Genomic DNA, 27393 nt, shown 5'->3' with positions numbered 1-27393 from the left:
CAATGAAAATTCTTGTCATGGTTTTTTTCCATCAATCTCTCATATGTAGTGGCATAGATGTTTCTTCGATCAATTGTCATCTCTAAGAAGTACTATTTTTTAATCAATCACAAATAACAGTAGTGTTTTTAGATACTTTAAATTTACGCTTTCACAAAGAATTAGGTCATTAATCTAAAAGGTGAGGAGATAGCATTAGAAGCACAAAAAAAAAATACTTTAATCTTTGTTGGAGATTATGGGGTGCACATCTGCTATCTATAATAAGTGTCATTTCATGTATTATGACTTTATGATTAGTTAAAACTTAAAAATTAAATTTTAATTTGAATATTTTTTTAACCAATCATAATATTATGACACATTGAATGACACTCATTATAGGATATCAAATATAATTAGGAGATTATGTGCTAGTTTGTTTTTAATTTTTGGAAATAAATTTATAATTGATAAGGTTAGTTAAAAATGAAATGAAAAAAAAAAAAGGAAGAAAAAAAAAAGAGAAGTGGCTTCTTAAAACCTAGCCGCCGAATTCGATTCGCTGTTCAGTAAACTCAAAATCGCTTTCGCACGCTTATTTCATCTTCGTCATCTCTGCAATCGGTAACTTATTTTCTCTTTTTCATTCCAAATTCAAAATCACTTTTTCATTAATTCGTTATAACAATTCTCATTTCTCGTTTCAGTTCCTTCGCAATGGCAGGGAATGAAGTCAAAACCAAAAATCCTTCCTCAAAGCAAAAATCTGGTAAAATCGATTTTCACTTTTTCAGCTTTTTTATTTACCGTTCATTCTAACGCTGAATATTCGTTTTATAGGCGGTGGTGGTGGTAAGAAGAAGGAGGTGAAGAAGGAAACTGGTTTAGGACTCACGAATAAGAAGGCTGAGAACTTCGGAGAGTGGTATTCTGAGGTATATCTTTATGATTATGATAATGATTATGATTATGATGATTTTAACGGTTTTTTGTTAGGTCAACGTTGTTTTCATTCAGATCTGATATTGTTTGATTAATTGGACAGGTTGTGGTTAATTCTGAAATGATTGAGTATTATGATATTTCTGGATGCTATATTCTGAGGCCTTGGGCGATGTCGATATGGGAGATCATGCAAGTGAGTTTCTTAATTTTCTTACATTGGATTTGTTTTGCTGTATTGTTTGTTCAGTGTTCTATATTGCGGCCGGCGTTTATATGGTGATTACTGCAATTGCGGAAGAATTTGACTGATGTGGCTGTGATGCCGGAAACAGCAATACTGCTGCCACAATTGTGGATGTGGAGTGTAAATTAAAACACTGGTTTGTTTGGTCTAGATGCAGTCAATAAATAGTAACAGTATGCTTGTCATAGACTGAAATTTCTCCCAATTAGCTGTATTGTCAATGCACAAGAGCCTGTTTTGTGTGGGAATACTTCTTGCATCTAGCGCGTGTTTGGTTGGGTTTTACTAAAAAGCAAAAGCTTAAAAAGATGAATTTCAGCTTCCATGAGAAGCTATATTTTTCAGATTCTCATAAAACAACTGTTTTGAAAAGCCTCTATAAACAAATGGGTTCTAAAAGTCATTATATGTGGATTTAATTATTTGAAGTTTTTCATAATTTGTTGGTTAAAATTCTCTTTTTGTGTCAACGACAATGTGCAGGCATTTTTTGATCCAGAAATTAAGAAATTGAAAATCAAGAACTGTTATTTCCCTTTGTTTGTGTCTCCTGGAGTTTTGGAAAAGGAGAAGGAGCACGTTGAGGGATTTGCTCCAGAGGTGAGATTTTGTGAATATGTTGGGGCCATCGCGCACAACTCCATTGCTTTCTGGAGGACATAATCGTTTGAAAAAAAACTAAAATTCTTTATCTCACGTCTTATTCTTTCCAGGTTGCTTGGGTGACAAAGTCTGGGCAAACCGATTTAGAAGTTCCCATTGCCATTCGTCCAACTAGTGAAACTGTCATGTATCCCTACTTCTCTAAGTGGATAAGGGGGCATCGTGACTTGCCATTGAAGCTTAATCAGTGGTGCAATGTTGTTAGATGGGAGTTCAGCAATCCGACACCATTCATCAGGTACTAAGTAGTTTTTAACCTCATTTCCCTTTCTCCATGTCATGTAAGGATAGTTGGCTTCTGAGAAAATATTGTATAATTTCAAATTTGAATTTAATTAATAGCTTACAGATTTTGGAATCTCCTGCCTTCATTTGTATTTCTTGTGTAATGCCTTAACAGTTTGCATGTTTTCTTTCTGAATGGATTATTGGATTTTCCTCTTGTGGTACTTATGGTGATGTGTTCATTGTGATTTGTGATGATTGAAGTGGTCGTAATGATTACTGAAGCGGGCTTGTCCTCCCTTCATTATTATTTTGATCTAGTAATTTTATCTTAAATCTGCAAGAAATAGTACTTGTATTATATTAGTCTCTCTGTATTAATTTTGGCTTTAGATATTGTTGCTTTCTTGCAGATTAGTTTATTTATATTATTTGCTATGAAGTTTGTTAAATAGTCCATTTTGTTGTGCTTATAAATAAGTATATGATTACAGGAGTCGTGAGTTTCTTTGGCAAGAAGGACACACTGCTTTTGCAAAAAAGGAGGAAGCTGATCAAGAGGTATTGCATCAAATATTTATTTTAGGAAAAACTCTTTAATCGTATGTGAATAACTATTTTTATTATCTCTTTTTTTTGCATGTTTCAAAGAGGTGTTAATTGTGCTTTTTAAAATACAAATATGGTGCCTTATGAACAATTTGCTTTGTTTTGTAACCAAAATAATGTAGCAGTGTGTTCCCTTTTGTGGTTTTCTACAACTTTCATTAGCTATAAAATTCTTTTTTCATCTGGTGCATGCTATCCGCAGATATGAATTAGTTCAGAATTTTCCAGCCAAGCCCATGGATGTCCCAATTTATAAAGATTATATTTTTTTAAATTTGTTTTGAAAATATTCTAAATTGTCACTGTTTCAGGTTCTTGATATTTTGGAGTTATATAGGCGTATTTATGAAGAGTATTTAGCGATTCCTGTCATAAAGGGTAAGAAAAGTGAACTTGAGAAGTTTGCTGGTGGACTTTACACTACCAGTGTTGAGGTACGTGTCTGACATTCTTGTATGAACACATTGTTTGAATGCTGGAATTTTGTTTATAAATAGTGGTGTTCCTTTTGCTAGGCATTTATTCCAAACACTGGTCGTGGTGTACAAGGTGCAACTTCTCATTGCTTAGGCCAAAATTTTTCTAAAATGTTTAATATAGAATTTGAAGATGAGAATCGTGAGAAGGCAAGGGTCTGGCAGAACTCATGGGCCTATAGCACACGAACTGTAAGGATTTGAGTTCATGAATATACATCCAGATGACGATTCCTATACATCTGATTGTGTTTATATTTGTGCCTTTTTTGAACAGATTGGGGTGATGGTGATGGTTCATGGCGATGACAAGGGATTGGTGCTGCCTCCTAAAGTAGCATCTGTCCAAGTCATTGTGATTCCCGTGCCTTACAAAGATGCTGATACTCAAGGAATTTTGGATGCCTGTTCTGCTACTGTTAATACATTAGTTGAAGCAGGTATTCGTGCCGAGTCAGATTTAAGAGATAACTATTCTCCTGGTTGGAAGTATTCACACTGGGAAATGAAAGGTGTTCCCCTAAGGATTGAAATTGGGCCAAAGGATTTAGCAAATCAGCAGGTCACAATTTTTCCTACCATTGCATCAATTCTCATATATGCCTTTTTGCTTCTACGTTGTCAGTTTTTCATGGAACACCAATTAAATATCTTCAGATTATGCACAGGTCCGTGCTGTACGACGTGATAATGGAGCAAAGATAGACATTAAAAGTGCTGATTCGGTTGTGGAAATAAAAAAGTTGCTCGATCATATTCAACAAAACCTTTTTGAAGTTGCAAAACAAAAACGTGATGAATGCATTCAGGTCATACATACATGGGATGAGTTTGTTCAAGCTTTGAGCCAAAGAAAAATGATCTTAGCTCCTTGGTGTGATGAGGAGGTATGAGTTGTGATTTTCGTCGAAATTCAATGTCCCAAGTGTCTTGATGATACACTTTCCAAGTTTTAATTCTTGTTTTTTCATGGTCCAAATTTAATTCTATTTTTACCAATCTCACACCACTCACTGATTGGGTTCAATCATGATTTATTTAACTACACACTTTGTTGCAGAAAAATATGTTGGGGTCAAAACACTTTTTATTTCAAAACTTCCAGTTTCTTGGTGCCCTTAGGCTGTAGATAAGGTCTTTATTAACGAAAAATAAAACATTTGATTGGGCCAACCTAAATATTTTCCATTTCACAATTTCCTTCCAGATTGCACTTTATTTGCTTGAGTTATCAATTATGTCATCTTTGTTGGACAAAAAGACCTTGATGTTGATATTTTGGAAACCCTATTGCATAATATATATGTTTCTCTCATGGGACACTACTTAGCTGTTTAATGCGCAATATTCTAAAATGTCTGGCTATGCGTGCTGTGGTTTGGTTCTATTTTGGTAACTTATTTGGTCTACAATGCTTCAGGAGGTGGAGGTAGATGTGAAAGCAAGGACAAAGGGTGAGACCGGAGCAGCTAAGACTCTTTGTAGCCCCTTTGAACAGCCCGAACTCCCAGAAGGTATATAATCCTTTTCGATCACACACGGGTGTTATTATCGTTTGAATTTAACTTTGTTCAGTGTCATTACAAATCTTTTGCACTTGCATTCAATGTTTTGTATGTCAACACAAGATTGGATGATACGGTAAAAAAGTTTTACACTAACAATGCATACAAATTAAACTCTTGCAACCCGCCCTTAAAAGATATGTGCAGCTTTAGCTTCATATGAGTAACATACTATCAGCCAGTGTCTTATACTACTATACTCTAAGGAATTACTTTCTGTCTATCACATTCAATGATATGATATTGCTTATTAAGACCTTATGTGGTGGCTGTACATAGGTACCAAGTGCTTTGCATCAGGAAAGCCTGCAAAGAAGTGGTCATACTGGGGCAGAAGTTACTAGACCTTATCAGTATTGATGGTGCTAATCTGGAATTGTTGAACACAAATATTACTTTTCATTTGCTTGGATCTTGTTTTTCAACTATTTCTACTTCGATTCTGTATGCTACATTTTTCTTGGATTGAAAAATGATAAACCATAAAAATACTTTTAAATATATTTGCATTTGGATTTCTATTCTTCTTCCTCCCTGTATATAAATGTCCCACTTCCTGTTGAATTAGATCTGAAGGAAATACTGGCCCCTAAAAAATTTTGTGTATCAATTTGTTCCCTTGAATATTGAGAATCGAAAATTGTCCCAAAAATATCAAATGTGAGTTAAATTAGTCATTTATATGACTGATAATAGAAATTATTGACTCACATTTCTGATTTTGAGTAATAGTTTGAATTTTTACTTTTTTGGGATAACATTGGTATACATGAAAATTGATGACAAAAAGTGGATATTCACTCTTAAATTTTTGAATTATTGGTGCAAGGAATCACATAAAGGGTGTTGCATGTATTTAGTTGTAAGTGGTTCTGAAAATATGTTGACATTTATCACATAATCAAGATAAAAGTGATCCTTTACCTTTATCTTCTCTGGTAAGAAGCTTCCATCTAAAATTTCTTGCTGATTCAATCCCCTGTTTGCTAGAATAATCACTTTTTATAATTTCTAATAACACTTAAGCTTATAAATTGCATTAGACACGATTAGATTTAGAAAAGGTAGTCAAGCAGCTCATGCAATAGAAAGTTTTTGGTATACCAAGGTAAATAATTAATTCGTTTGTGTGATTGTTTTTTCTGTCAACTGTTATTTTTGGGAATCGAACTTTTGATATTTTGGTTTATCTGTTTATACCATTAGATCAATATGTTATTGGTTCACGCATTAGAAAGTTGGATTCTTGTTTCATGCCTCTGCTTCATTTCAGGAAATGTTAAATCAACATATTGTCCTTAGTGTTAAAATAACAAATCAAAGTGTTTATCTCTTGATTCATTGGGATAAGACAATAAGAATAAAAAAATTAATAGTAGATTTTGAGCATCTCGGTTTAAAGTAAATAACCAAGAACAATGTGATTTTATAATTTGAGTGAGGAAAATATAATTGCACCTTTTGATGCTAAAGAAATGGAAGCAAAATATTATTTGCTTGATCCCACAAGATAGGAAAGATAAGAATTCAACTACTTTGAGATTAAGTTTTTAAAGTTACTTTTCATCTTAGTCATCAATTTTAGAGATATCTAATGGGTTAGATATACTCACTAATTCAAACCATTAGATTTCTCTAGAATTGATGACTAGGATGAAAAGTAAGTTTAAAAAAAAAACTTACTCTACTATCCTCATAACTAAATAACTAAAAGCCCTTCCAAAAAATGGAATGATAACTAAGAGAGAGTTTATCCAAAAATGAAAAAAAAGGTAATTAAGTATGATCCCAATGATTATGAGATTTTGTGTATCTCTTGATTTTTTGAGATTAGCTTTCCAACACTCACCTCAAGTTAGGGACCACCTTGGTAACACTAAAACAATTCTCTTATTCTTATGTTTGGTAAAGTTTTGAAGGAATTTGATAAGCTACTTTTAAGTGCCTTATACCTTTTATATAAGCTAGTAACTTATGTCTTATAAGATTATATGCAATGGTTAGAAAACATAATGTATGCAAATGCAACTTTTTTAGATATATCTCATACGCACCCACATACTAAACACACTATTATTCATTTATCTTTTACGGCTCCCCAAATTAAACTTTTTTATTTGGCTCGTAAAAAAATTATTATTTTTTTCTTAATGAACATGTTTTATTTGTCAAATAAATTAATTTTGAAAAATAAATTTGTCCAAAAAGGCATTTGATTCAAGCATTCACTCCATAACTCATAAAGATAATAATGTGCACAAATATTAGAAACAACTTGTCAAGGTTCAGAAACACATAAACATAATGATCTCAACATCCTTTATTTCATTCAAAAGAAGAAGCAAGGCTCATTTTTTATGTACATAAAGTATTTAGATATGAGTTTAAAATCTATGCACTAACAGTGTAAACACATCATCCATCATTGATCTGTATTATTTTTGTGTGACAATCAATGGTGATTCACAAATTAATGATGAATGATTTATTGACAGTGTAAAAAAACTCTTACACTTTCAATCTATATATGTTAAATCCTTTGCTATTAACCTTTTGTTAACATATCATTAATCATAAAGTTTGTTTGACATGCTTATATATACTATAATTTCGTCACCTTTTAGTATTCGTGGTTCTTAGAGAACACACACTTCTACGAAATTATTATAGTAAAATTTCAGTGCCTTGGTGATTATATTAACACTTAACAACACCATGTTGTAAAACAATTTTTTTTGCAGCCATATCTAATTGAACAACCTTAGCTTCAAAACATGCTACGATTATGCCTTAATGATGTAATAACACTTTCTTTAAGGTAGACTTTCTAGTCTCAATACATCCACCAAAATCCGAGTCTAAATATCCAATTACTTCTAATTCATTGGATCGTGAGCATGTAATCCTTAATTCCTTGTACGTAGGGGAAAGTTTTCTTTGTAGTTTTCTGCCTAGTGATCGACCAATAACAAAATTATTTTGATATTTACCTAACATTCTAACAAAAAAATTTAATATATGGTCTTGCCCATGTTTGCATATACACAAACTACCTATGGTAGAACCCCATGTAATTGATTCCATTTGTGTTCGCTCTCTTATACTTTTGACATTGTATTAGACTAAATTTGTCTCATTAATCATGACAACCCGTAATGGAGACCATTTGTCCTTAAATTGTGTTCAAAACTCCGTCTCATCCAATCAGATTTTGATACATAATAAAAAATAATATGCCATTTAAATTTCGCTTCCCACTAATTATTTTTTTTTAGTAAATGTCAGCATTCGATTAAATGGGACCAAGTGGAAACACAATTTGAGGACAATTGATCTACATTCTATACATAAGTGTCTTGTTTATCTCTACCTCCATCAACATATAAGATTAACTTTTATTAGTGATAATGGTCATCATTATTTATGACAAAATAGTTGCCATCATCTATTACAAAATGGTTATCAATATCTTAAAAATGGTTACATCCAACATTTTTTGTGTGCAAATTGTCTTATGTTTCATTCTACCATGTTGGACTGAGTTATGGTTTCATCCTAACTGTCTCTTATAATTACAATCCACGCATTCAATTTCATGTATGTTAGGAGTGTGTCGGGGGTTGGGTGATTCCATCATTAATTACACTGCCAAAACATGAAATGTATGTTCACCTTTTTTTTCCTGTCAATGCAAAATATCGTTATCATGAATCAAACATATGATTTTTGACCTTATCCAAAGATTCAGTAGAATATTACATCACTAAACCAATAGTTGACTTGTATGTAATATTCGCATTATTTAAGTAGAGTCTTACATCACTAAACCAATAGTTGACTTGTATGTAATGTTGGCGTTATTTAAGTCATACTATTACCTACAAATAAAATAATATTATTTGTCCTAATAATGCTTGATAAGATTGTTGAGTGTAATTTTACTTTGCATAATATAATCACAACAAACTTTGTGTATGTCTGGGGTGGCTGTGGGGTAATAAAAGGATAAAATACACAATTATGCAATCATGATTTAGCACATTTTGTCATGTTTTGTTAAATATTAACAGACTAATTAATCATATAACTTTACATGATTAAATATATGTTTTTTGTTGTAATTTTTTTTCTCCCTAACCAAACAATGTTGTGAACTTATTTTAGCTTTTCAACATAATGGAATTGATTCTCACTCATCTCAATATAATGGAATTGTAAAAAGAGAGGGGAAACTAAACATAGCATGTGCACACATGTTATTGTTGAGTATTTCAAATGTGAAGAAGTAGTTTCATATTGCATAAAAGTTGATGAGTCGAAGATCATATAAATGGATGAACACATAAAATTAATGTCTTAAGGTTTTAGGTTAAGATGTGGTATCCAACCCACTTATATGTTTCTTTCATTCAGCTCATAGAAGAATTATAAATCACATAGATGAAGATCTCCCATGAAGTGATATTAGAGTCGATGTTCGATCCGATTATTGAAGCGACAAGTGATTGATAAATCCATGTGGGATCCTTGTGTCGAAAGTCTTCTTGGCAAGAGGTCAAGACGACGTGTTCTTTGTATGAAAGGACAAGTCAATGGTGGTGCAAATAAATGGAGAGTTGAGCTCTATTGTATCCAATACGGGGAGTAACTCACACTTGGAATACCCAACATCTCCATCTGAAGTGTTAAGAAGTCTCACATTGTGTAGAAGTAGATAAGTTAAAGAGTATATAAGTGGATGGACCCATAGACGTAATGTCACACATAAAGATAAAAATGTCATCTCATTCCATTAATGGAGAGGATCCTCACTCCATAACATCATATATTATCTATTATTCATTTTATATTACTTATATTTCAAAATTCAATTACGATTAAACGTAAATGATAATGATAATATAAAAAAAACTCTTATAATATTAATGGAAATATTCCTCGTACAATATATAGGAATATATTTGCTGTTCCACAAAACTATGTCGCTTATGATTATTTAAAAAAATATATTTAAATTAAAAATTTAATAACACATGAAATAATACATTTTTTTTTATAGAGAATATATTCATCCGACAATATATATACTTGTTTGTTATGTGTATGTACTTTCATTTAGATTTGAGTTACCGTTTGGTTTATTGGGCATAGGATACCACACTTTGGAAACCTTAACTTTTCACATACCAAATGATTTCATTTATCACTTAACTTTACCTATCTCATATTCTCTTTTTTCTTCTTCTTATTATACTCATCAAAATTGTTGTTTAGTGTTGAAGAAATAAAAAATAACTATCTACTATTTTCTACATCAAAGTACTAATATTTGTTAATGTGTATCAATTATTTATCATATTAACAAATCATAAATCCCCCCTCTATGTTTGTTCCTCTATTTAATGACCATAGTTGAGGAATTTGACATTTTTGAATACAAAGAAAAATAAAGTAATAAAATGTTAATTAATTAATATATTAAATTCTGATGTTCATAAAATGAAGAAACTCATTTTCTATTAGTTTTTGCTGGTTGGCCAATAAAGGACGAAGTTGATTCGGTCCAATGACGAACAAAAAGTATTATACTATTTTTTCATCCAAATATTATTATTTATAAGCTGGTTTGTATAATGTCTTATACCACCCTTCTTCATGCATGTGTATTTCGTATATTTAAAGAATAATAATGACAGAAAGAATATGAATAATGAATAATAAGTTGATTGTGTCAAAAAAAATTTACACTATATATTGATACAAAAAAAATTTACACTATATATTGATATAAAAAAAATTTCTCCAAGAAAAATTATTATATAGAATATTGAATTACAAAGTAGTTTATTTTCTGTTTTTGAACTAATTTATTTATTCAATCATTCACTCCTAAAACATGGTCACTCGGAAAATATCACTCGTGTAATTTTTTACTAATAAAACATTAATTTAGAAATATAAGACACCACTATATTCCTAAAAAGATCAAAAGATTAATAATTTAATTCTTGAAAAAAACTCTTTATTAGGAGGGATAATTATACATTTAAAAAAATTAATTCTTTTTATGAAATATTTGTCATTTAATAGTAAAAAAAATATATGTGAAATAATGTTTTGTAATGTCTATAAAAAGGACACATACTACACTCACACACGTGATAGGATTAGAAGAGATACCTGACATAATAGATTCAAATGATTAAAAAATAAAATAAATAAATTGAGAGACCAAAATAAGAATTTGTATGACAGTTGTAACATGATGTTTCAGGAATGGTGATGTGACACATGACTATAACAACATTTCCCCATAATTCACACTAACATAACCATCTTTTGCTTTTTATGCTTAAATATTTTCCCACATTTTAATATCATACCTCCTCTTTATTTATTTATGTTAAACTTCACTACACAAATCACAAAGGTTAATCTAAAAATAAATTGACATATTTAAAAAAAAAGAATTGTTACAACTTTTTGATGTTTTTCTGTCTTGTTGACTAAGATGACAGAATCATAGAACAAATGATTAGTAGCATGAAAGTGAATAAAGATAGATAAACATATATCATGTGAGTTTGATTTTGATTTTGATGACCGTTAAAATAAAGTTTGTTATTTTATTAAAGGTTATTAGAAGCATATAAACATTATTTTTTATTGAAATAGAAAGTGTTTTGAATATCAAAATAACAAAAATATAATAACATTTTCTTTTTAATATGAATTACTTAAGAATGATGTCATGACTTCTATTTCTAGATTCAATTCATGTGTATGTAAAATTATATCAATATAAATTTAGTTTACAGTAAAAATATACTAAAATTTAAATCATGATTCGTTATAATAATATGAAAGTTTTGATTGGACAAAATATAACTACTACTATGTTCGTTCATGAATTTTGCCTTTTTATATATTGATATACTAAATTTATGTTCTGCATAGTTATGATTTAAAATGTTAGGTACATGTACAAAAGAATCCCCATTTTTGCAAATATATAATTATGGGGTGGATCTTACGAATTAGAAACTTGGGTATTGTGATTTGTTCGAATGTAATGTTATTGTTTAGTGACCATGAAGGTTTCAGGTACTCGTAGGATAAAGCTGCGTATACCTACCATCTGGTTAACTCAATGAGTCGGAGTCTCGTACCCTGAACCGTCTTTTTTTATTTGATCCAAGGTAATACACGTACACATTGAAGATAGATTAATAGTGGTCCTGCATGCAAAGCTGAATTATGTGCAAACATCTTCAGTTCTGTTGCAAATCACACTCTCTCTAGTACTTCACCAGTACAATCTGTGACAAAAACTACACACCATTTCTCTGCTAATAAATCCATAAAAACTAGACCCATCTTGAAATATCATTTCAGTTTCGTTTTATAAGTACCAATTTCCAAGCTTGTGAGAGAGAGAGAGAGAGAGAGAGAGAGAGAGAGTAAACTAAGTACATAATGTGAAGAAGTTGAGTTGAAGAAGAAGAAGAAGAAGAGGGTCCTACTGCTTAACTTTTGAAGGGTCATTATCAATGATTTTTACTTGAGTGGTGACTCTCTTATTGTTGCTGTGGTTTTTAACCAATAAAACAAACCAAAACCTCATCTTCTATCTCTCACTATTTTCTATTCACACTCTTTTTTTTACTTTGGTGTCATTTTCATCACTAAAAGCATTTGAAGATCTCAGCATATGAAGAGGGATTCAACAGTGAGTTATCTTTCATTGCTACTTTCTCCATCATTTTCTGTTCCAACCCATTTTTACTTTTATGTCTTAGTTCAGTTTTGAATTGAGAAAGATCTAACTTTTTCTTAGATCAGATCAAGAATCATCAAATTTCACCTCAGTATAATTTGAGTTACTTATTTTCCACTAATTCTTAAGGAAGTGTGGAAATTTGTTGGTTTTGTACTCTTGGTTGTTCCTTTTTGTGATATTCTAGAACTCTTCTTGTACTTTTTAACTGAGTGGTGAAAATGTAGTTGATCTGAGTAGAATTTCAGCTCTTGAATATGAAATAATTGAATTGGTTTATAGCCCTATTTAGATTCTACTTGGGTTTCAAACATGTCATGGTAACTACATAATGTTGAAATGTTTGTTTTGCAGCTTGTGGTTCTTGTACTTGCATTGTTCTGTTGCAGTACATGGACAGTGTATAGCAGCAACTCGCTTTGCAAACACACAAACTTCGACGAAATTCGAAGGCCTCATAGTGTTAGTATCACAGAATTTGGTGCAGTTGGGGATGGAATTACTCTCAACACAAAAGCATTTCAGAATGCAATCTTCTACTTAAACTCATTCGCAGACAAAGGTGGAGCAAAGCTTTTTGTTCCGGCCGGTCGGTGGCTAACTGGCAGTTTTGATCTCATCAGCCATCTAACTTTGTCCTTGGACAAGGATGCAGTAATTCTTGGATCAACAGTAAGTCACTCTTTGTAATTTATTTAGTAAGATGCAGGGCAAATGAAGTTTAGAAGGTTGCTTTCAGCATAATTTTCGTGTTCTTTCGAATCAATGAAGTGATTGATAGGTAATTTATGATATATATGTTAACCAACCATGAAATAATTGTATTTATGACATTTAAATTTGGTGCTTAAGTAGTATACATTTGTAGTTTGTGTTGGACCTAACACTTAGCACTAGGCCAAAACTATGCTTCTGGCAATGGTTCAGCCTTGCAGCTTTATTTCGATATAAATCTTATCAGAATTGCATTTGATTTTAGGGGCTGTAACCTTTATAAGCGTCACCGGATAGGATATTAAGTTCATAGAATCCTAAGGGAGAAGTTGATTAATTGAAGCCAACAATCCCCTAGTCTCGGCTGCAAGATTCGAACTCATGTCCTTGCTCTGATACCATTTGTTGATTGAACGCTTAATGTATATCTTGCTTGTTACAGGATATCGGCGATTGGCCAGTTGTTGATCCTCTACCATCATATGGGCGAGGAAGGGAATTGCCCGGTGGAAGGCATATGAGCCTTATTTTCGGGCGAAATTTGACTGATGTCATCATTACAGGTTAGCATACATTCAATAAAATAGTTATCTTCTATGCAGATATTGGTTTATTGATGCCATCAATGCCTCAATGAAGGTAATAATGGAACTATCGATGGTCAAGGGAGCATATGGTGGAACAAATTTCGGAACAAAACTTTGGATTATACGCGTCCGCATTTGGTAGAATTGATGAATTCAACAGGAGTTCTCATTTCAAATTTAACCTTCTTGAATTCTCCATTTTGGACTATTCATCCTGTATATTGCAGGTTTGTACCCTACATAAGGAATGAGTTTATGCTTTGTTCCTTATTTTCGATACTTCAAGTACTTCCATTACCATTATAAAACAAGTGCAATAGTTGAGCTTTCATGATTAGGAGGAGACTTTAGACTGTTTTTTATGGATGAACAGCCAAGTTACAATTCAGAATGTCACCATCCTCGCGCCTCTTGATTCGCCGAACACGGATGGGATCGATCCAGGTGAATTTTCTTCCTTGGGCTGGAATGCCATACACTCAAAATTGACAAATATCATAAGGGCATGTTTGTTTAGAAAACTTAAATTAAGTGCTTATCACATGAAGGCTTATGGGCTTCCAATAAGCTCTATTTACCTTATCTCATAAAGCTTCTTTGATAAGCTTACTACAAGAAGTTAAAAAGGTCTTATAGGAAGAACATAAACAATTTTAATCAGATCTTGCAAACACATGCTTAAGTGCTTTTGTGATAACATAAGCCAAATAAGCCTTCTATAAACTCTTCCGATCGCTCCGTAGATTAATTTTCGAAAATTTAAAGCAATGTAATGTATCTCTTAATGTCCTTGCAGCATTTTTTGTAGAGATTGAAAATTCTCATATATTTTCAATTGTGTTCAGACTCTTCAGATCATGTATGCATTGAAGACTGTTACATAAGCACAGGTGATGATTTGATTGCCATAAAAAGTGGTTGGGATGAGTACGGCATCGCATTCGATCGACCGAGCACAAACATAATCATCCATAGGCTGACAGGGAAAACTGAAACAAGTGCAGGCATAGCAATTGGAAGTGAAATGTCTGGTGGTATATCCGAAGTCCATGCCGAAAACATTCAGTTCCATGATTCATATAATGCTATCAGAATAAAAACATCTCCTGGAAGAGGTGGTTATGTTAGAAACATCTATGTCTCTAACATGTCCTTGGTTAATGTTGATATTGCTATAAGATTCACTGGCTTATATGGTGATCACCCAGATGATTATTATAACCGAAATGCGCTACCTTTAATAGAAAAGATAACAATTGAAGATGTTATAGGACACAATATAAAACATGCTGGTATTATAGAAGGTATAAAAGGTGACAATTTTATCAACATATGTTTATCAAACATTATCCTTAATGTGACATCAAGATATGCATGGAACTGTTCCTATGTTGAAGGGTACTCTGATTTGGTTGTGCCACAAGCTTGTGAGGCTCTTAAGGGAAGAATATTCAGTGATCATTGTTCAGATTGTTACTATTTATCAAAGTGCATACCAAGTTGGAATAAGAGAAAAAGAGGTGGTTGGTTTATGCCTTGGTAAATTCTGGAGTTTATAGCATTTATTATGCTGCAAAAAATCACTTATAGTTTCAATTTTGATTGCTGCATTTTTTTTCAGAAGGAGAAATTTCAAGTGATGTAAGAAGTTGAGTGGAGTTGGTGATCTTGTTTTGGTGTTCCATCTGAAGAGAGATACTTAGAGATCATTTTTCTTGTAACTTGTGTGTAGTAACAAATAATTGAGTGATTTATCATAAATACTATTAAGTTTAATAACTTTTTTTTTTCACTTTTTGTTTTTTTTTTGTACTACGGGTATCCTTATGTTTTGGTAAAGAATTAATCCCTTTCAGAGTTCTTGGCTGTCTATCGTCACTCTCAGGAATCGAATTTATTTAAATTCGATTTCTTGCTTATTTAGGTGCATATTATGGCTTTTGGAAAAGTTTTTTTTTTGTGTTTTCTTTGATTCTGTTAAAAATGTGGTAAGAGTCATGAAAGAAAGCTTCTTGATGAATCAAGAAGTGTATAAAAGAATGAGAAACAAAAATTGATAATATTATCATTGAATGAATTAAATTCTCATTACAAAATTGAATGAGTTGAATTGATTGAATATGAAGTGAGTCAATATAGCTTATTTATACAAAAGAAAAGAATGAAAAGAAAGCTTGTAAAGTAAGTAACTAACATAAACCTAACTTGCTAATTCTTTACTTTCTAATCAACTGCCATTTTTCAAAATAACCTATCGTATATCTTTAATAGATTCTAAGGGAAAGAATGTGTTTGAGTTAATTACCCTTTTGCTACAATGTTATTGGAAGAGAGATTTTGCAGAAATGAGAGTGAGGTGATTATTGGCTTTTGGATAGTTGAATAGTTGAGTTGAATAAGGAATCCAATAAACAAAACTTCCTAGAAAGACAGAATCTAATGAATTCAATGTCTCATCTTTTATAGTCAAAAGCACATCATAAAGTTATTCTTTGTTGGTTTATATTTATTTTTATTTTGGGCAAGTAGATAGTTAGAGTTATGAATTGCATATGAATTGCAAACGTATAGATTTCAATTCATCCACAAATTCATTTTAATGGATAAAATGAATGAATATACAATTCATTTAATTTTTGTAATTGAAATTATAAATATTTTTGAAGAAATCAAAATAATTATTTCAATAAAATAATTTTTAAAAAAAAATCATGTTTTTGAAGAAAAAAAAGATTATTTATTTACTTATTTTAAGAATAAAGTAACTTTTTGAACTAGTTAGAGCCTTATGATCTTAGTGGGTGTTATATCTTTCTGGCTCTGGAAGGCAAAATGAGTATTAATCCTTGCTAATAATGAAAACTTATTTTCTTCATAAAAGCTGTTTTTTTAGAAATTGAGTTTAATAAATACAACATCAAAGTATTATTTAATGTGAACAATATTCTTACGTATTTTTGAAAGCCTTAAATAAATTGAGTTATGGATTTAGGCCTAGTGTTTCCTCAGCCTTAGGATTGGGCTTTGAATCTTGTAAAATTGTCCAAAAGTGTAAGTAAAATTGTCAATAGAGGAAAAGGTGACATGTATATTTAAATTGATAAAGAATCATCTTATATAAAACTTAGTTAGTTAGTGCTATTGCATAGGCTCCCTTAATACATCGTCCCAAAGACACAATAGACACATAAGTTTCTTGGCAATGATTATAATGAGCTTAGTTAGTGCCCCCTTGCCAATAAAAAATATTAAAAAATACTTCCCCAAGAAAAAATTAATTAATTAAATATAGTATGCTTAAAACTACTAGACCAACAAGACATTGGTCTAGTAGTATAAGACCTCATTAGATCTCTAAAATGATCAAAAAATCAAAAGTTTGATTCTTGGAAGTGATACTTGTTAGGAGAGACAATCATATATCCCAAAAATGATTAGTTTATTACCAAAAAGTGATGGGATATTATAGATAGCAAAACGGGCAATGCTCGCAGGCGCGTCCGCATAACCTGTATTTTTTTGCGGATAATGCATACAAATTTTGCCCATTTGCTCGTTTCATCCGCCAAGTCCGTGAGCATTTCCATTGGGCAATGCGAGCAGCCCACAAACATTATTTAAGGAAAAATTAAGAAAATTTCAAACAAGTTACGATGGAGTGTGATTTTTAATCCTTAAAAAATTGTAATCTATTGTGATTTGTTCAACTTCATATAAAATATCAATTTTTTTATTAATCTTTTATCTTCAACTACTTTATTTAATTTTATTTTATTTATTATATCAATCTGTTATTTTTTTTAATTATTCAACAATGAATGTGGGTCGCCCGCAAGGTTGTTAGCCTGTTTTAAAACGGACAAACCATTGAATTTTGTCTTTTAAGCCAATGCGGGCATGGCTGCGCCTGCTTAATTTTTGTGGGCACTGACAAAACGGATCAAGGGCCCATTTTGCAATCTCTAAGAGATACCTTGACAGTACAAAAAAATCACTTTATCAAACATATCAAAAATTCAAAATACCCAATAAAAATTGTGGAATAACTTGAGGTGGCAATTTCTTTTTTTTTGTTAAGAATCTTACATTTAGTGAAAAAATAAACTTAATGTGATATTTAAGTCATGAAGACTTTCATAACTAATAGAATAATTGTTTGGCTTGAACTCTCATATATGTTTAAGTCATAATAATAATTATTTTTCACTTCCAGACTCAAGTGCAAAAATTGATATCTATATGCTAAATTAAGGTACATTATTGAATAATAATATGTGAGTAAAACAGCCGAAAAAGAGAGCAATCATTGGGTCAACATAAAAAAGTGAAAGTCATCATAATAACCAATCCTTATAGGCAGCAATTTTAGGAGCCTTACGTTGACTGATAAATTAAAATCGATGTAATACTTAAATATATCATATAATGAACTAATCTTTTAGTTTTCACTCTCCTCTTATACTTAACTCCAAACAACATCCATGTAAGAGGGTTAGAAGAACCCATTGGTAAGTTTAAAACTATGTTAATTGGCATAGCTAATTAGGATTTGAGCATGAGTATGACAAATTACATACAAATGAAGGATCTCATAAAAATGAATGATGTATTGACAACGTAAAAATTCTTACACTATCAAATATAACATTTAAATACATTTCATATTTATTTCATAATAAATTCATAATTTCTTGATGGAACATATAGTCGATAATAATCCATATTTTATTGGTAACTACAATTAAAAAAAGTTGGTAAACTTTATAACTTGTTCATTAATTAAAAAATAGAAGACAAAAAGGCCATAATATAAAAATAAGGTGACCCATATAAGTGTTAAAATGGTGGGGTCAAAATAAGAGAAGTGATAAAAAAGTACAAAGACAATGTGATACTATGGCACGTGAACCCAACGTGATATTCACGTGTATGTAGGAGACCACACACACTTTTATTTTCCCATGATTGAAAAATGTTTGATATCAAAAAAGTTAGGCTATGGTTTGGTTCCATTAGTGTGGTCCAAAACATTAGATTCCATATAGTAGGGTTTTCTTTGATTGTGACAACTCTCATAATCAATTCTTATCTTCACATAGAAAAATTCTTATGCTATATTTATCATATCATATTCAAAAATGATTATTTAACACGTGTAGGGGTGATGATGGGTTGGTTTTGGACACTAGTAAAGTATTCATTCACATATATTCATATTCAAATTTTATATAAAAAGTTAGTTGTGTATGTCCCCATATCTATTTCAGTAACAACTTTACTTTTTAATTTTTGGCCCCTTAACTTAGAACAATGATTAACAGAATGTTATAAAATTGTGTTAATATATAAACTTAGCTTCATCTTTGAATAAGTAAAATCTGGAAGTTTTAATGCATTGGGATTGTAGAAGGAGGTTACTAAGATAGCATAGGTATAGTATAAGAAAAACAACTATTTTACAACGAGTTTGGGAAAGTAATACATGTTTACAATTAATTGGAGATCTAATGATAGCTTACACCACTAGATCAACGCTTTCTTGGTGACTAATTCCCTTTTAATGTTGTAATATTTAGTTGATATCCAATATTTTAATGGATATGGTTGATTTTTAAAAATAACCTAAAAAGGTTGGAAATCAACATTTTTACTCCCTTTCCCTTTACAATTTCATATTTAATTTCTAGGAATATTACTTTGAGGATATTATTTTTTATAAATCTTCTATCAAATATGAGAATTTAACTGCCAAATAATGTTTTTAGTGATATGAAAATATTATTATTATAACATAAAATGTGACCATAGTATGATGTGATGAAAGTATATCTCAAAATTTAGCCCTATTTATTACCTTCACCTTTGTTGCTTTTGGGTCTCACAAGTCTCAATTGAAAGCATACTATCAAATTGTGGCACACAAAAGCTACATAGCACCAAAGCCATAGAAGCTCAATATTGCCTCAGTTTCATATAAAAGTTCATGAAAAGAAGCTCCTCCTCCAATCAAATTCCCATGTAAGTTACCACTCATTTTTTTTGTATTACAGTAGAAATCTATAAGCTTTTGTTGTAGCATTCATTTGGTCAAATTAAAATTTGCTTGATTAATGGATTTTCATAAGCTCAACACTCGTCAAGTTTTTCGTCCAGTTATATGTTTTCCAACAAGGCATTGGTCTACCAACAAAACGTTAGTCTAGTGGTATAAGATTTCACTAGATCCTCATATAGGCTAAAGGGTCAAATGTTCGATTTCTGAAAGTGACAATGTTCGGATTCAGGGTTAGTTCCTTCTTTAGTTTCCATATACTCAAAGTGAGAGTTTATTTTATTTCAGGTATGGAAAGGATTTCCTTGAGCTAGTAATGGAACAAGGTCAAATTACTGTACAAGGAGGTTCATCAAATAGCACACCAAGTAATCCTTCACATAGGGATGAAGCCACATGCATTATTACAAAAAGACCAAGGTCAAACACAGTACTCACACCTTCCAAGGATTCTGACTTGAGTTCTTCACATTCACATCAAACCAATGATCAAAATAATTTGCAATTCTCACAATACAACAAGAGTTACAACAAGCTTGAAGTTGAAGAATTTGCAAACATAAAACAAGCAAAAGAATCTACTGATAATCACTTATCCACATCTCCATTCAAGAAACCAAGAATGGATGATTCAAATCAAGTACCAAAGAAACTCAAGTACTTGGGAAAATGTGATCAAAGACCAGCAAAAGTGAACAACTTCTCCAACTTTTTAGTACCTAAAGTGTTCATCAAATCTACCCAACCAGCAAAAAAAGCATCTTTGGCAGAATTAGAGGAGATTGAAGCAGGAAAAGTATCAAATTGTGTCACAGGATTTCAAGATCATCAAACTTGTTTAAATGCTAATAAATCAAATAAACATGTTTCCCTTGTTGCAAGAAGTGATGAGGAGCAACCACTTGATGAGAATTCTGATGCTGTTGATCATAACATTGCTATTCTTAGAGCAAAGGGAAAAACTAAAACTAATAGTAGCTTATATAATGAGCCCTTGCTACCATCTTCTCCTGTATGCTCCCTTGAAGCCTCAAATGATCCAAATTTTTGTATCAGGAAACATGAAGACAGTTATGAATCAACTTATTCTAGTGATGTAAGTGCAACCCTATTCTACTTTTTTGTTAGAGTAACCCCCGATTTAGTCTTCGAAAGATTACGATGTTGTCAGATGGGTCTTTGAAAGTTTTGTCGCTAACTGTCCTCGAAAATTTAAAACATTATCGACTTGCAAGTTAGGCTCTTAGAAAAGCCAATGTGATAATATTTTAAATCTATCGTGGACTTTATCAATTACAAAACATAATTTACAACATATTTGACGACATAATAAATCTTTTCTTAAAAAGAACTTTGCTAGAACTTAATTAAGGTTTTACTCTTACCTTCTTATATTGATTTGATGCAGAATGATGAAGAGACAGAAGTAAAGGAAAAACCATACCAGGAGGGTAACAGTGTGAAGAGAGGAAGGAATGTAAAGATTCATAATTTATATGATAAGGTAAAGATATTAAGTAAACATATTATTATGAATGATAACATAGATTTAACAAGATATGAGAAGCTTGTATATTAATTTCATACACTGATATAGTTGTGGATATTTGCAGAAGGGTAGAGATAAAATGAACAAGAAGATGCGTATATTGAAAGAGCTTATACCCAACTGCAATAAGGTGTGTGAGTGTGTATGTGCTTAGTTTTTTCATTGTTATATCTAATTTTTCTGCTCAGAACTTTCTGGCTAGCACGTGTGTTAATCCTATATTTGTTATATTTTTATGTGTATTAGGTGGACAAAGCTTCATTGCTTGATGATGCCATAGACTATCTTAAGAACCTCAAGCTTCAATTACAGGTAAAATTTAGGTATATATTTCTGAAGTATTAATTTAATGATTGATGTTCACATTTATCTAGTCTATAGACAAGGTTTATTCTAATATTAGAGAGTGCAGTGAAAGTGTTACTAACCATTTTGTTTCCTACCTTAACTACATTTAATGTTACATCACAGTGTTTTGAGTAGTGATTTCAATATCTTAAGCCTAGTGTTTCTGATGCAGATTATGTCAATGGGTAGTGGACTTTGCATGCCACAAATGATGTTAACTCAATTATCTGGTGCTGGAATGGGTTTCAATCCTAGCACAGGCATTAATCCTTGGAGCATACCTCAGTTAACTATTCCACCACTATCTAATATCAAAGATAACACACTTCAGAATATGTTTGGTACTTTCTCCAACCAAATGCCACAGATTCCAATTCCCCAACATGCACCTAATAATTTCATTCCTATGATGATTGGAAACAATTCTTCTACACAACTTGTGCCAACTACCATACCTACCCACATGCCAAAACATGTTGCTAATTCTTCCCAGTTAAAAACTCTAGATATCTCATATCTAAATGCAAAGGATGAATTATGTGGCATAAACCAAGCAGAGGTTCCCCTTAACCACATTCCGAGCTATCCCTTCTATTTTCCCATAAATAAAGAGGAAAAGAAATAATGGAAAGGAAAACTAGAATGTAGGAACTAGGAAAGATATTTTTTGTGGAAGAAAAATTTATACACCTCAAACACTTATGCAGCACAGTGTGTATGATGTAAGTGCAACTGAATTAGTGTATGAAAGATTTTAAATTTGGGTTCTCAACTGCGAAGGAGGTCGCAATGTTAAAGATCATAGTGGTCTCCGAAACAATATCGTGATGGTAAATGTGACTATACTGGCCACATTTTCTCGCAATAGTTCACAATGTTAATAAAGACAATGTAACTGCAACCGTAACTACAATTGCAATTTAGAACCTTGATTTTATGTAAAACTGGAATGAACATATTACGAATAGATGTACATGTAGAGAAGCCAATGCTGATTTACCTGACCTAAGGGAATCAATCTGAGGAAATTATAGTTTTTTGAGCAAACATAGATAGACAGTAAACTTGGAGAGAAGTGATGTGCAAACAAGCACGAATACATCATGATAGCCGTTATGTCAATGTCGTGTTTGTATCGAACACATATATCATATATGTATTGGACACTTCTAACCATGTTCTTAAACATTTTATATTTTTTTGCTGTACCCCATATCCATATCATTTCGTGTCCCATGTCGTCTCTGTGCATCCTTGTACGAAAATCACTTATACTTTTGACTATGAATTGTTAACACCATTCTTTTGAATAAGTATAACCAGTCAAAGTACATTGTAGTCAAATCCTCTTCAGTCAATCCATGTTTTAAGAATGCACAATCAACAAACAATCAGAAGGAATCCCAAATTCCAAATAGGTGAAAAAGTATATGTCAATGAAGTCTTTTCATTAGCAAAAGGAAGCAAAAGTAATTATTTTTATAATCAGAAGAAAAATGTTACTGGAAAAGGAGAAAATTCTAAGAGGATAAGAAATCATCCTAGACACAAAAATAAACACCTAGAAACTACTCAAAAGAGACATTAAACAAAGCATGCCAGTTTCTCTGCATATCTACCATATTAACCCTGCTAAAAATCCCATCGGTTTTACACCAGAGAGAAGCCAAAAACATAAAACCCTATCCGGGACAGTAAAAGTATAGAGTAATGGCTAATGGTTGAAGATCAAACAAGAAGTTTATCATATCCTGCACCCATCAATGTTATTTGTGCATGGACTAACATAAAAGATAACAATCTACTGTAGAATAAAAAAGGGGAAATAGTTCAATATACAAAGGGGAAATTCTTTCATTTTACCTTGAAACTTTGTTTAAAATAGAGTTATGTAAAAATCCCTTAAGGATACTACACAAGTACAAAGATTCACAAAAACAAACTTACAATTCATAAGGCCTGTCAATCACGTCAAATTGTTTCTGAAGCATCTCAGTTGTCCAAATCAAGTGCAGGGGATAAAAATCTAAATTCCAGATACAGATATTATGATGTTCCACAGCCTGACATATTCATCAAGGTTGCAGATGCTTCTTCAGCCAATTCACATATGTCCTGGAATTTTTCATAGTAATGATACATGATGAAGTCCGGTGGCTTTAGGATAGACATTTGACAGCTTCAGCAGCATTACCCTACACGTCAAGAAAGAGAATGATAATTCGAGTTGCCATAATAAAAGCATCTAGCAGGTCCAACAAGGAAAAGATAATCCGACTCCTACATAATTTAATTGACTCACTAGCACTAGCATTGCATGGAAGCAAACATGAACAATCACAGACATCAGGCATCATACACCAAGGAAATGAACCTATGCACGCAATCCTTGTGCTGGGGAGGCACTAAATAATTTCTAAAGTATCTAACTTAAACAGCAGCAATTTATTACAAATTGAACTCCTAGGAGAATACATTCAATGAGCAGTGAGACTGACCCTGTCTTCGGAAACTTTATAATGATAAACTTAGTTGTATGAAATTTGTTCGGAGATATGATAGTTCAAAAATTCAATTGTTCAAAAATCACGTGTGTAATAATATCTAATGATTTGTAACAGATATAAGAAATAGTTAGCAAAAATATCAATTGATGTTAGAAGTATTTGATATATCCAAATAAAATATCAAACAATGCCAGATTACCCAGATGAGACAAAAACACCTTGCCAAGTATGAACAAATTAACATGGAACCATTCACTTTGATGAAATATTGAAACACACCTTTTGAAGGTGGCTATGTCTGTGACATATATGTCAGTCAAACTTAATTAAAAATGCATAATATAAATCAAACACCCACAAGGTTAAAGGAAGCAAACAGAACAAAAACAAAAGAACAAGAACTCTTGAAAATTGAAATAGGATAGCAGATTACCTTAAGCAGAGTAGTTATTATCACACATTCTTTAGACATGATATATAGAGTTGCAAGTCACAAACAACTCTATTATTTGTACAACTAGATTAGATGCTCTAATTGACATCCTCCACACATTTGGAGATTATATGTCAAATCCATTTCAAAATACGGGATACCCCCATGCCCACTCACATTCACATCAACATATACCGGGTGTCCAACCTAGTTGTATAAAGAACATTTTCCATCGTCAACAACTTCATTATCTTTACATTTCCCATTCACAAGTTTCTCATTTTGCGTAGAGTACATCTACTCCAAATTTAAAAAACAAGATACCTCAATAAACCTACACAAACTCATATAATATACCCCTATCATATAGACGTAGACGGAATACTCGGTACCAAATCCAGTTAAACAAAAAAAAAATAATCATCATCATCAATTGTTTCCTATATAGAAAGAATGCAACTACTTGTCCACTTACTCTTACTGTAATAGAATTGAAACTAATTAAGAATTTAATTTTTATTTCAATATATGATCAAGATATAAGGGGTTGAAGTACCCTCCACGATTGAACAAAACATTTTTCACCTACAAATAACCAATTCAAGGTAAGATGCCAAAAAAATGAAACTTGGAAATTGAAATGGAAAAAAGATAAACCCTAATTATACCTGAGAGGGTCAAATTGGGAGGAACCGAAAATGGGTAGTGGCTTTGATGATCAAATCTCTCCAAAACACGAATCATGGATCCCAATCATAACGTTGAGCAGAAAATGCTTTGAATTTAGCAACGGCAACAAATTCGTCGTCTTAATCAGATAGTTTCCTTTGATATGAAATCCCTAACCCTAATTGAATCCATCTTCCAATAACAAAATTAAAAAGCAATCAAGATTCTTCAGTGATTTGACATTGTTGCTTTTACCATTTTCTTCACTAAACCCTTTCTCATGAACAATTGTGGTAACAACTCACTTATTAATACTCTACTATGTTTTGTTTTCATGTTCCTAACACCAAACAAATATGAATTTGTTGATGAAAAATACCTCTTCAATACTATAACCTATCATTGATTAGAAACAATAACTTTTTCAATGAAATTTATGAGTGTAATTGTAATCAATGTTTTTTATTTAGTTAAAAGTGATTTAAAATAAGCATTAGAGTTTTTTTTTTCTTAGATAGAAAATTGGATAAAATATTCTTTAGTTCTAAAGAAATATGGTATTTTATTACTCAAAAACGTTGGAGTAAATCTTATTAATTTTATATTTGAATTAAAATTCTGAATTTGTTCCAATAAACTATTTAATGTTAACAACGAGTATATTGCATCTCCTTGTTACCATTGGTTATAAAGATTAGAAGGTTGAATCTAATTGTTGAGTATTTCAAGTGTGAATGAATAAATTTTACATTGAAAAAAAAAATGGACAGAGTTAAAGAATATACAAGTGAATGGACTCATAGACCTAATGCTTTAAAGTTTTAGGTCAAGATGTGCTGTCAAATTCACTTCTATGCTTCTTTTACTTAGCTTACGGATAAATGTTGTATCCCATGAACGAAGATCTCCCACCACTTAGATATGAAGGACAAAAACTCATAAAAAGGTTCTAAGATTTTTGTAAGATGATTTGTCTAGAGTTGAAATTTGGTTAAATCATCATGTTGTAATAGGTGTTCAGCGACATGTGAAGACATTCTCCATTACATTTGTGAAAATGGTCACATTATTTGGCTAAAGACTTTGCTTGTAACCATAGCGAAAAGTTATTTCTAGCTATTATATGGTGGCTTTGGCATTGGCAAAACTCAATGATTTTATCCTTCATAGGATCTGTATTGATGTTTCTCAACTATCTATTAACAATTTACAATCTCTAAAGGATGCTACACGACATATCATATATGTATTTTGGATTTCCTCGTAACTTAGTTTCATAAAGATTAATGTTGATGACAATCGATTCAACGAGGATCAATATATTGGTTTTAGTGGACTGTTTCGTAATGAAGTTTGGGCTTGTCTCCAAATATACCGGGAAGAGATCTATGTTGTTAGTTGAGCTTCTCAGGATCAGACATGATCTTCTTCTTACATGGAAAATGGGTTATTACAAAGTGTAGTGTGATTCCAACTCTTTGGAAGCAATTAATCTAGTGAATTATACAACTTTGTCATGGGCTCACAAGTATGATTATGTACATTCTGATATCAAAATGCTTCTCACTAGAAAATGGATTGTTTAAGTGATTCATACTTCCACGGAAAGCAAATAAAGTTGTCGACTACCTTAAAAGATGAGTGTTGAAAGGTTTTTTTTTTTGGAATTTGTAATGCACCTCCATCTAGATGTGCACTATTGTTGTTGGAAAACTCCTTTTGGCACAGTTCATGAATACAAGTAGGTTTTTTTTTTATTATTTATTTATTCTTTGTTTGTTTAATTTCTCGTTTAACCAAAATATATACTAAAGTTTTAAATTCTCTAGTGAAATAGAGGTTAGCATGTAGGGACTTTAACTTAATCTGAATTTAATATGATATTTTAATAAAGTTATTTACTTATACAAAAATCCTAATTCAATCTTAACATGATAATACCAAACACAACCAAATCAATCTAATATATTAATATAATGTATAAATTTGAACATCATACATAACCAAATCATATAATTGAATATGTAGAAAGCTAAAAATATAGTTTT

General features: G+C 31.5%; 3 protein-coding genes and 1 long non-coding RNA gene across 7 annotated transcripts; 3 read left to right on the top strand and 1 right to left on the bottom strand.

The window, feature by feature from the left end:
- Positions 483-5210, top strand: LOC109345868 (proline--tRNA ligase, cytoplasmic). Its single transcript, XM_019585117.1, has 13 exons — positions 483-606; positions 690-751; positions 823-917; positions 1028-1120; positions 1655-1771; positions 1885-2072; positions 2554-2620; positions 2980-3102; positions 3184-3336; positions 3422-3706; positions 3813-4031; positions 4565-4658; positions 4989-5210. Exons 2-13 carry the CDS (start codon positions 700-702, stop codon positions 5051-5053), a joined length of 1551 nt encoding a protein of 516 aa, XP_019440662.1. The 5' UTR covers positions 483-606; positions 690-699; the 3' UTR covers positions 5054-5210.
- Positions 12173-15583, top strand: LOC109345867 (probable polygalacturonase). Of its 2 annotated transcripts, none has more exons than XM_019585116.1 (7): positions 12173-12438; positions 12841-13158; positions 13643-13763; positions 13840-14014; positions 14161-14231; positions 14633-15287; positions 15324-15583. In XM_019585116.1, the coding sequence occupies exons 1-7, from the start codon at positions 12421-12423 to the stop codon at positions 15328-15330; spliced, it is 1365 nt and encodes a 454-aa protein (XP_019440661.1). In that variant the 5' UTR covers positions 12173-12420; the 3' UTR covers positions 15331-15583. The 2 variants fall into 2 exon arrangements, with proteins under 2 accessions (XP_019440661.1, XP_019440660.1); XM_019585115.1 differs by having other exon boundaries at positions 12174-12438; positions 14633-15307; positions 15409-15583.
- On the top strand, positions 19623-22503 carry LOC109345863 (transcription factor PIL1-like). Of its 3 annotated transcripts, XM_019585109.1 has the most exons (7): positions 19623-19805; positions 20128-20731; positions 20810-20935; positions 21248-21343; positions 21453-21518; positions 21635-21700; positions 21909-22503. In XM_019585109.1, the coding sequence occupies exons 1-7, from the start codon at positions 19771-19773 to the stop codon at positions 22359-22361; spliced, it is 1446 nt and encodes a 481-aa protein (XP_019440654.1). In that variant the 5' UTR covers positions 19623-19770; the 3' UTR covers positions 22362-22503. The 3 variants fall into 3 exon arrangements, with proteins under 3 accessions (XP_019440654.1, XP_019440653.1, XP_019440655.1); XM_019585108.1 differs by having other exon boundaries at positions 20128-20935; XM_019585110.1 differs by lacking the exon at positions 19623-19805 and having other exon boundaries at positions 20302-20392; positions 20458-20935.
- On the bottom strand, positions 23702-25712 carry LOC109345866. Its single transcript, XR_002107453.1, has 2 exons — positions 25345-25712; positions 23702-23931 (listed from the first exon to the last, which is right to left on the bottom strand). It is a non-coding gene; the product is annotated as an uncharacterized LOC109345866 (long non-coding RNA).

This window comes from Lupinus angustifolius, chromosome LG04 (assembly GCF_001865875.1).
Source record: "Lupinus angustifolius cultivar Tanjil chromosome LG04, LupAngTanjil_v1.0, whole genome shotgun sequence".
NCBI lineage: Eukaryota > Viridiplantae > Streptophyta > Magnoliopsida > Fabales > Fabaceae > Lupinus > Lupinus angustifolius.
Note: the sequence above shows the minus strand (reverse complement) of the source record. Positions and strands in the feature narration are given on the sequence as shown.